We start from the raw sequence: 10,855 nt of genomic DNA, 5'->3' as shown, positions 1-10,855 counted from the left end.
GAGCGCTCTCACTCTGGGGGAAAACCAGGTGTGATTGGGGCACTTTGTGAGGAGTGACTGATGCACGGTCCTGCCCCCACGGCGGGGGAAAGCCCTGACTGCCCTCCACACGGGGGGGGTGATGGGATTTTGGTCCATGCAGTTATTAGGGTAGATAGCTTTAGGACTTTGTGTTTAGGGTGAGGAAGACGGTTACAGTTATTATAGCGTATGGATAGAAGTTGAGGAGGGTAAGCTTAGGGAGCTCTGCAGGCGCGACAAGAGCCGTCCCCGCCAGGGGCTGGCGGGGCGCGGGGCGCGTCCGGCAGCACTGGGGTGCGGCCAGCACCTGAACCGGCAACTCCCGGGCTCAGGACAGTCCAAAGCGGAGCGGGGCATCCCACCGCACCCGCGGGGATGAACTCCCAGACGGTGCCGGTACCATCGAGGGTCCTGCTGAGGATACGCGGTGCCTCAGGGCTGTCACAGGGCGGGACGGGGAGGGGCGTGCCGCGCCCCCGCCCCCGCGGCTGCTCGGGACCGCCCACCGGGGCGGGCACCGCCCCCCGCTCACCTGTGCAAGGGGAGCGGCGCGGGGAGGCGCCGCCCCGGCTCCGCCGCCGCTCGAGCGGGACCCCCGGTGCCCTCAGCGCCCCTCGCCCGGCCCAGCCGAGCCCCCGCCGCCCTCACGGGCCGCGCCGCGCCTGACACCATTTGAACGCCGCGAGGCGCCCGCCTCACTTCTATTGGCCGCGATGCCCGCCCGTCAAGTCGCCCTCCGCCTTTCCATTGGAAGCGCCGGCCGCGGGGGGCGGGGCGCGGGGGCCGGCGCAGCGGTATAAAAAGCGGGGGCCGGGCGGGCGGGCATTCAGTGTTTCTGCGCGACAGGTACGGGAGGGCGCGGGGGGGAGGCGCGCGCGGGTGGGCGGGGCGGGCGGGAGCGCGCGGAGGGGCGGGCGGGGGGCGGTGCCGCGCGGGAGGGCGGGGCGGGGGCGCGCGCGGCGCTGGTGGCGCTGCCCGCCCGCGCCGTCCGTGCTCGGAGCGCGGCGGCGGCGGCAGCAGCGGGAGCCCCCGGCGATGCCCGCGCTGCTCCCGCCGCTGGCCGCCCCCTGAAGACACCCCTCTCTATTTGCCCCCCTTCTCCAGCGACCTCAGGCTCTTTCCCCCCTTTTCCCCTTCCCCCCCTCCCCTTTATTCCCTCCCCCCCGCCTCTTTATCCTCCTTCCTTACGACCCTCCGCACCCGCCCGGCTGCCGTGTGGATGCGGGCCGGGGTGCCTGGCTGCGCGGGCGGCGAGAGCCGATGCTGAGGGGCCGGAGGAGGATGGAGTGCACCCTCGATGCGCAGAGTTTGATCAGTATTTCCCTGCGGAAGATCCACAGCTCCCGCACGCAGCGAGGCGGCATCAAGCTCCACAAGAACCTGCTCGTCTCCTATGTGCTCCGCAACGCCCGGCAGCTCTACCTGAGCGAGCGCTACGCCGAGCTCTACCGCCGCCAGCAGCACTACCCCGACGGCGCCCCGCTCCTCGCCATGCCCGCCTGCCCGCCGCCCGCCGCCGCCGCCCCGCCGGAGCTGGCGGCGCTCCCGCTGCCCGCCGACACGCAGGACCGCGAGGCGCGGAGCTGCGGGGCTGCGCGGGGCGGCGCGGAGCTGCTGGAGGTGCCGGTGTGCGCGGTGCCCCCGGAGATGCAGCGAGCGCCCTGCAGAGACTCGTCCCCGGGCTTCTACCGGGCCGCCGGCAGCGCCGGTCCCGGCGGCGGAGGCAGCGCGGCCCCGGGGCTGCTCTACGCCGCCGGCTGTGACTTCGGGAGCGGCGGGGCCCCGCACTGTAGCAGCCGCACCACGGTGCTGGATTTGGACACTCACGTCGTGACCACGGTGGAGAACGGGTACTTGCACCAGGACTGCTGCTCGCAGTGCCCCTGCTGCTGCCAGCCGGCACCGGGGCTCGCCTCCCCGCCGCCCGCGCCCGGCACCAAGCGCAAGTATTACCCGGGGCAGGAGGAGGAAGAGGAGGGGGTGGAGGAAGGGGAGCCGGGGGGAGGCGGGGTGGCGGGCGGCCCCCCCTTCGCCCCGTGCACCAAACGCGCCCGCTTCGAGGAGTACAGCGCCGAGCACCCCCAGGACTCTTCCAACATCTCCAACTTGATCTCCATCTTCGGCTCCGGTTTCACGGGGCTGGTGAGCCGGCAGCAGGCGGACTCGGAGCAGCCCCTCAACGGGCAGCTGTGCAGCAAGCAGGCGCTGGCGAGCCTGGGAGCCTGGACTCGGGCCATCGTCGCGTTTTAGAGAGAAGTGGGGGAGCAGAAGGGGTGTGGGGGGGCTGTTGACAAAACGGGGGTGCGATCCGAGGGACGGCGGCTCCGGAGGGGGGACCCTGAAACAAAGGCAGGGAGGGGGGTTGGGGCGAGGGGAGGGGGGTGCCGAGGGGTGCGCAGGGGAGGCGGGGGGGCAGAGCCGCGCTAGTGTTTTATAAATTGTACAATAAAGAAAAAAAAAATCTAAGATCTTGGGACTTTATTTTTGCAGAGATGAGAGGAAAAAAAAAACAACAACAAAAACAAGCAAACAAACGAAAACAAAACAAACAACAAAAAAAAAAAACCAACAACGAGGCACCTATTTAAATAATCCTCTTTGTGTCCGCTCGGGCTCTCTTCGCGGCGGCTTCCTGGGGCCGGTGCTGGCGGCCGGTAGCGCCACGTGAGAGCCGGGACCGGCCCCGGGACCCCGCGGCGGGAGCGCCCCCGGCCCCGCTCCCCGCCCCGGGCCGCCCCGCGGGTCCCGCCGCCCCCGGCTCGCTGCGTTTCAGGGTGCGGACAGGGGAAAAGCCGCTGCTGCCCCGTCGCTTTTGTGCGTTTCTTTATATATGTAAAAGAACAACAACAAAAAAAAAGGCAGAAATGAAAACATTTCAACTTTCCTCCCAGAAGAAACGTGTGCGATGTGACTTCTTCCCACCGCTTGTGCCAGGGGAGCGCTGGAGGGTTCTGAGAGCTGAATGTGGGAAGGGTGGGAAGGGGAAAAGCAGGAGCCGGGGGTCCCTCCGGGCTGCGCCCCGCCACGCCGGGGAAGGGGCGAGCGGCCCCCGGCAGCCCGGAGCCTCCGCCTCGGTGTGTGCTTGTGATGCCGCAGGTACCCGTGTAACACGACTCACGTCTCCAAAGTGTGTGCCGGGTCTGAGCCCTTTTTTTTTTTTTCTTTTCTGCCCTCTCTTTTTTTTTTTTTTTCCTTAAGTTTAACTGTTCTGGTTTCAGCCTTCCCAATCATAAAACCAGCAGTGTTTGGTCTTGTGAAGAGATTGTCTCCTGTAGAGTCTCTTGATTTTTTTTTTTTTACATTATTTTTTTAAAGAAAAACCTTTTGTTGTAAAAAGGTGGGTTTTCTGGTCGTCGTCCCCTCCTCTTTCTTTTGCCCACTCCCAACTTCACGGTATCAGCACTGTGTGTAACTGAGGATGCTTTGCAAAACGGTCTGTTGGGGTCTTCTTTTTTTTTTTCCTGCCCCTTTTTCTTTGTTTGTAAGCCTGTATTTTTGTGCATATGGAATTGTATATCACCGGGTAAAACTGTTCAGATTTGTTTAAATTTATAATCTTAATAAAAAGTCGATTATAAAGTTGCTGTGCCCTTGCTTTCCTTCACCCTGCAGCCCGCTGAAGCCCCTCTCCTGAGCCACTGCTTCCTCTCTGCACCGGGGAGCCTTTACCGAAACTCCGACTCCCCCTCACCGTGTACTCCCCCTCGGAAAAACCCCTTTGTCTCCTCCCCAGCACCATCCAGATTCACCCTCTCCCCACACACACACACACCCGCAGCCCCCCCGGCTGCCAGGATGCAACAAAAGCCCCCTCTTGGGTCAGCCTGTGCGGCGCAAAGCGAGTCCCAGGTGGGGACGGGGCCGGAGCTGGGGTCCCCTCCCCGCGCCCCGCGCCGGGGGGAGCAGCCGGGACCCCCCGACCCGCACCTGGGCAGCGCCGCCGCCTCCGCGCCCCCCGACGCGCTCGGGAAGTTTTTTTAAGTTGGAGTTTGTTATCCCCGCGCGGGGCCGCTGGGTGGTGCGGGCGGGTTTTCCTTTTTTCCCCCTTTTTGTGCATGTGTTTTTCTCCTCCCCTCCTTTACCCCACAGGAACGAGCCGGGGCCGCTCCGCACCCCTTCAACACCCCCAGGTCACCTCAGGAGGGGAGAATTATCATTTTTTTAACCTGCGCACAACGTGCAGTTTCTAGCATGCAGCTCAAATCCCGCAGATAGAACCATCCCCCTGCCCCCGCACCCCAACATCCCCGGGACCCCCCCCAAATCAACACATGGACAAAACCCCCCCTTCCCAGCCCCGCGCACCACCGTGGGAGCGCAACCTTCCCTTCTCCCGGGCCGAGAGAGAGAAACCATGGGGTTGCGGGGTGTGGAGGGGTTGCGGGGGTCGCGGCCGCAGAGGTTCCGGAGCGCGGAGCCCCCGGAGCCCCGGCCCGGCTGCGCCCCCGCTCCGCGCCCCGCGCCCGCAGCGCCCCCTGGCGCCCGCCGCGGGACCTGCAGCGCCGCGCGGGGCCGGGGGAGCGCGGAGGGAGGGAGGGGAGGGAGGGGGCGGCCCCGACCCCCCCGTGCCGAGAGGAAAGGGCAGGGGCGGCCGCGTTGTCCCCAAACGCCGGGGCTGCTGCCCCCGGATAGCCCTGTCCCGCTCAGGACACCGCAGGCCTGAGCGCCGCTCCCCTCCCCTGCTCATCCTCCAAACAGCCTCCCCTCAAAAAAAATCACAATTGAAAATATGAGCCCTGTAACCCCCTGCCCAGGCGAGAAGCACTGCGGGAGCACTGCTGAACGCACCAGCGCTCGCTCTGTGAAACCAGAGCTGGATGCTTTGACCAGAGAAAATTCACCCACGGGGCCATGGAGAAGTCCCCTTCCTGCTCCGGCCCCTTGGGCCGGGACCCTGGGGGCCTCCCCCGGCCCCATCCCGCTTCCTTGCCCCCGGAGTCGAGGCTCCCCGGCAGTGGGATTAGGAGAAGCAGCAGCTCCTGCACCCATAGCTGCTGCACGCAGTATCTGGGGGAAGTTTTTAAAACCCAGGTGCTGCTGCGGATGCCCACAGGTCAGCACTGCCGGCTGCTGAATCTTAAACCCAAATCCTTTTCCTACAGCCCCTGCTCCAGACAGCCCAGACAGCCAGGGTCAGAGCTCGCTTTAGTCCAGCAGCCTCATGCACACACACATCACCCTCCCAAACCGCTCCCCATCTCCCGGAGCTCGGCGTTTCCAGTGATAAAGGGACCACCAGCAGGACGAGCACCCGTTCCTGCAGGCTCCACCACCCCAGGCGCACCCATCCCTCCAAACCTCCCCTCTCTCGGGGAGAGCCAGCTCTCGCCCGCCTTCACAGTGGAAGTTTCTGGGGCTTCAGTCAAGGTTTAAAGGGCTGGAATTGGCAAAAACGCCTCCGCATCGCCGGTACACACACGGGGAGGGGGAGTCGGGGTGCATATGCCACAGGGACACTCAAAAATCCCTGTCACTGAGGAGCGAGGAGATCCCACAGCTCCGCGGAGCCGCGAAGACTCACACGCTCTCGGTGGCGCAGTTATTTATTTATTTTAAACGCTGGTACATGACATTTTTCTTCTTACGAAGGCGGCAGCAGCAGAAAGCCCATCACAGCCTCTCCTGAAAGCAGAGCCTGGAAACCAGAGTCTCATCTGCATATTCATAAGTACCTGATAAATTAATCATGATGGCAGAAGCATTCAGGCTAGAAGGGAGGTGACAGGGGAAGGTTGCATCCCCCAACACAAGCCCATCCTCACTCTCGCACACGCTCCTCGTCTTCCGGGCACAAAATGTTTTGATCCCTTCACAAGTCGGCTGAACCCCCTGGGTGCTGCGGGAAGGGGGCCGTGCCCCCCCAACACGCGGTGGGCACCCTCCACCTCGCCCCCATCCCTCCGCTCCCCGGCTCCGGTGAGAGATGCAGAACAGACGGGCTGGAGCAGGGTGGAGCACCCAAAATCTGAGGGAGCTCAGCTGCCACCTCTGCAGCCCCAGCCCAGCCGTGAGCTCTGCTCCCGTGTCACCGCCTGTCCCCAGCGTGTCCCAGCACTGCCCGACCTTCAGCTGATGCTCAAGAGTTTGACCCTAAAAACCCTTCCATGTCCTCTCTCCCCTCAGCGCTCTCCCGGCAGCCCCGGAGCGGGAATGAGGCACACAGGGGTCCCCTGGAAGGGACAGGAGGAGCGCGGCTGGCACAGAACCGCAGCAGCGGGAGATGAGGGGAGCCAGGGGAGCCCTGCCCCGTGCCAGGGCACAGGGAGCCGGCTCCGTGCTCACACCGCTCCCTCTGCCAGCTGCGAGACACGTGTGCCTCTCCCTTCCCGCTGCAAAACGCTCTCCACAAGCGATCCGCTGGTTGGATGTCACCACACTGAACCCCCTTGTGTGGGGAAAGTGTCGCCCTGCCGGGGCAGGGACGCTGCCTCCGGTAACAGAGGCAGAAATTCAACCCGCGGCTGGAGCAGAGCCCGAGCCCAGCGCGCTTTTCCCGAGGGCAGGAAGGGCAGGAAGCACCCGGGAGCTGCCTCTGGAACCCAGCAGGGTCCAAATCTCCCTGATTTCCCTGACCCTGAGGCAATCGCAGAGGTGGCTGCCGGGCTGGGCTGGGCTCACCAAGAGCAGAGGGTCAGCACAAACCCAGCACCCGCCGGTCACAGGACTCTGCCCTGCACCCCCGACACCCCCCTGGTGCTTGGGGGGCTCAGATCTGGCATTAGGGAGTCACAGATCAAGCCCAAAGCCAGAGGTTCAGCCCAATGTCACTGCACATCCAGCAGGTCTGTTCACACCAGGAGGGACAAGGATGGACACAGTGATGGAGAACTGACCCTCCCATCTCCCAGCCCAGCTCATCCCAGCTCCCAGGGGGAGCTTGGGCACCACCTGAGGAAAAACCACCCTCACACCATGAGCCAAGCACCAATTCCCTGGTGCTGTCCCACAGCTGGAGCAGCTCCATGTCCTCCTACACCAAGAACAAGCCCATACCCAGTCCCAGCTGCCCATCCTCAGGAGAGCAACCTTGTGCTCTGCAGAACCCAGGCAGGATCTATCTGTCCTTCCTTCCTTCCATCTGTTGATTTTGAGTCAGATCCCTCCCATCTCATCTCCCCAGCTTAAACACAAATGAGCAGAAGAATATTTTGGGATCTGCACATGTTAGCAGATGTTTGCAGGAGTCCCCTGCAGAGAGAGCAGCGGGAGAGCAATGGGGGACCCAGCAATGTGGTCGAGAGGCCGCTGCCATTAGCTGTGTGTTTAATATGGTGGGTTTGGTCTGGGCCTGGGTAATTAGCACCTGAGCAGTAATTATTCACACTTGGCTTTTCTATATCCTGCTTATAGATTTGATGATTAATGTTGCTCCTTGAGTTAAGCCTGTCCTGGATTTACCAGCACGCAGTGGGAAAGTTAGGAGGAGGCTGTTGTGTGGCAGAAGCTGCTGTCCCTCACACAGAACAGCAAAAACAGCACAATAGAAAAATTAGAGTAAAAAGCACTTTTCACAGAAGCAGCAGCCACTAAGCACAGAGCAGCCATCTCAGCAACACTCTGCCACCACCATCGACGCACGAGGAGCTCGGTTGTACAGCAGGAGAAGCAAAAAACCTCCCTCAGCATTCAAAAGACACTGATACCAAACGATTTAGGGGTTTACTGGCACCCCAGAGACACAAGCTGGGCAGAGCTCTGCAGCAAAGTTGGGGTGCACAGACCCCCTCTGCCACCTTTCCATCAGAGAAACACAATGAGGGGTCTGCAGAGAAGGACCTGCTGCCCCCACAAGCTGGGAAATGGGGAAAACCAGCTGCTAACTTCACACTGGGACTTGCACAGCTCAACCAAGCAAAATCCATAATCCATGAGGTGGTCTCACCTGCTCTCCTAAGCCCTGGCTCCCCTGGGGTCACTGCTGGTGCTGGCTGAGGGGGCTGTGCTGCCAGTGCCAGTTCTGGTCACCTGCAGAGGGACCTGGGGCTGCTTTGCAGCGCTGCTGACCCAGACCCTCGGAGGCTGAGGGCTTCTCCAGCTGCTCCTCAGGGCAAAGGACATTTCCAGCAGAGTTACTCTGGGATTTCTATGCCAGGCAGGCAGGAGCTCGATCCAAGATCTCAGCCAATGCCAAGCAGCACATGGAGGTTGGCATGGAGAGAAGCAGAGGGCAAAGCCCAGAGGCAGAGCCCAGGCAGAGCTGCCCTGGCTCCTTTTCCTCAGGGAAAACACTGACTGACTCCGTGTCTTACAGATAAAGGAGCAGAGAGACCAAAGCCTGCTCTTATCCTCACTCCTCACCCCAAGGCTGGTGCAGCTGAGCAGAATCACCTGTCCCACAGCTGCAGGGAATGAGACAGAGCATTAACCCCATCTGTGCTTCTGCCCAGAGGAGGGGAAAGGGCTTTCCCAGGGAAACCCTTGCATCCATGGTGCTGCTGTGGTCTATTCCTGCTCCCTGCCATCCTCCTCCCTTTCCTGGGACTGAAGCTGCCCCTTTTTGCCCGGCTGGCAGGTCCCCATCAGGCTGGATCCATGTGTTTTCCCCCCATACCTGCTGTCCCAAGCTCATGAGGGCTCCTGTGTGCCAGGGCACAGCCTCTGCACCGTGCCCCTGCTCCCACCTTTCCCATGTGGGAACCTCCAGCAGCCACTTCATGGCCCCACTGGGCTCAGCCCCAGCAGACAGGAGCAGCTTTGGGGCAACCCCACCTGCCTCAGGTCCCTGATTATTTCCACATTTCTATTCTGGAAGCTCGATTTCTCATAAAGAACCCCCAAAGCAGTGCTTTCTCCCTCTTTTCCTCACCAAAATGAGACTTTTGCATTGAAATATGTGAAGATGCATTTTTTTCCCTCCCTTTTTCCCCAGGTTTTGCAACATGAAAGTGGATGTTGATGTGAATGGAATTTTGAAATTGGAGACTGGGAAGTCCTGTGCTGGGAGGTGACTGTTTGCTCACAAAATCTCCCTTTTTCAAGCTCCCCGATGAAATTCTGCAGGATTATTTTTGTCTCCTCCTCGCCCAGCCAGCCCGGTGCCCCGCGCTGCTCCTGCTTTTGTTTCTCCTCTTCTCCCTGGTGAGGATGAACAAAACACCAACCATTGCCCATGCCCACTCCTCCTCCTCCTCCTCCTCCTCCTCCTCCTCCTCTCGCGGCTGCCAGCGCAGCCCGGTGCTGCCCGCCTGGCAGGGAGTGCTCAGGATTGGGAGATTTTCCCGTGAGCTCCCCCAGCAGAGCCGGGGCTGCTCTGCACAGCTCAGGGAAGGGCACGCCAGCAACTCACCCTTGTTTGCTTTGGTGCTGGAGAGCAAACACAGCCCAAAATACGTGTGAAGGAACAGGCTGTATCTCAGCAGCCCCGTGCTGGTGTGAGGCGAGAGAGAGCTCTGCAGGCAGCTTCCAGCAGGACTGGGTTGGGATGGGGGCTGACCCTGCACAGGGATAAAGCAGCACCCAGGGTGTTTGGGGAGCACTCAGGAGCCACAGGAGAACCCCCATGTCCAGGCTCTGGACTGGGTTGGGATGGGGGATGACCCTGCACAGGGATAGAGCAGCACCCAGGGTGTCTGGGGAGCACTCAAGAGGCACAGGAGAACCCCCATGTCCAGGCTCTGGACTGGGTTGGGATGGGGGATGATCCTGCACAGGGTAGAGCAGCACCCAGGGTGTGCTCAGAGCCAGGGCAGAACGCCCATATCCAGGCTCTGTGGCTGCTCTCCTCCATCACCCATCTCCCCCCAGCGTGTCCCCACAGCACCATGAGCATCCTGGCTGTTCCACTCCCACTCCCAAGGCAAGGACAGGGCAGAAAAGCCCCAGGAGCCAGGACGTGGAAGCCCAGGCTCTGTGGTGCTGTGCCCTTGGCTCAGTCACACAAGAGATGAGGGGGAGGACTGAGCCTCCAGCTTCTCCCCCTGGAGTTACCACTGGATTAACTCAGCCTGAGGTTGTTTCAGGAGCACTCACATCCAGAGCTCCTTCAGCCTGGCCAACTGCTGCCTGCAGGGTCAGGCAGTGCCTCTTGCTTATTCCTTATGGGCTTAGGAGCTGTTGACTTGGGAAAGTCCTCAGGTTTTGGAGCACATCTATTAAAACAAGCAGTGCTGTGGCTATCCAGGCTCTCCCCTTTCTGCCCACGGACCATGGAGACCTCGTGCTTCAACCCAGCAGGAGGAGAGGGGAGCCAAGTGCCAGCCAGGGTGGATCAGCAATTCCTGTCCTGATCCTGTGTGATCTCCTGTCTCTGTCCCATGCTCCTCACCACAACAGGCAGCGACCAGAGCACCCAGACATGTTTGGAATAGGCAGGATAAGGGGTGCAACCAAACACTGACAGATGGAAACCCTGAAAGACGGAGGAAATCTGGTCCTTCTGACCCCAGTTTCAGATTTTCCTTGGTTTTGGTACCTCAGGTTGCAGTAAATAGGACAACACCACCAGGCTGGGTGGAGAGGACACACAATGAGCTGCTGGAAGCCAAGTCATGGTCAGCTCCTGGATTTCATCTTATTGATGTATTTATGTCACCCCATGCCCAGATTTACTGGGTTTGTACTGCAGGATGGTGTTTTTAGCCTTGGTCTCCAGGTGGGAAAGGGAGGCAGTGTCCTCAGGTAAGGTTGCAGTGGGCTCCAGGCAGAGCAGGCAACTGAACACACAGATCCTGAATCCATCCCAACCAGTGACAGCTCTCTCATGTATATGAAATTTATGTTTGACTCTCTCCCCAGGGATTCATCTCCCATCTTTCCCCTTTAATTATAAAAATTAGTAGGTTTGAGGTATATTTTGAGGGTTTTTCTTTTCCTGTGTTGACAAAGTGCAATACTT

General features: G+C 60.9%; 1 protein-coding gene across 1 annotated transcript; it reads left to right on the top strand.

The window, feature by feature from the left end:
* The first annotated feature begins 992 nt into the window (after positions 1-992).
* Positions 993-2,330, top strand: IER5L (immediate early response 5 like). The gene has a single exon (XM_036394171.2). The coding sequence runs from the start codon at positions 1,282-1,284 to the stop codon at positions 2,269-2,271; it is 990 nt and encodes a 329-aa protein (XP_036250064.1). The 5' UTR covers positions 993-1,281; the 3' UTR covers positions 2,272-2,330.
* The last annotated feature ends 8,525 nt before the right edge of the window (positions 2,331-10,855 follow it).

The sequence above is a fragment of the Molothrus ater genome, chromosome 20 (assembly GCF_012460135.2).
Source record: "Molothrus ater isolate BHLD 08-10-18 breed brown headed cowbird chromosome 20, BPBGC_Mater_1.1, whole genome shotgun sequence".
Classification (NCBI taxonomy): Eukaryota; Metazoa; Chordata; class Aves; order Passeriformes; family Icteridae; genus Molothrus; species Molothrus ater.
This window is presented reverse-complemented; position numbering and strand designations above follow the sequence as displayed.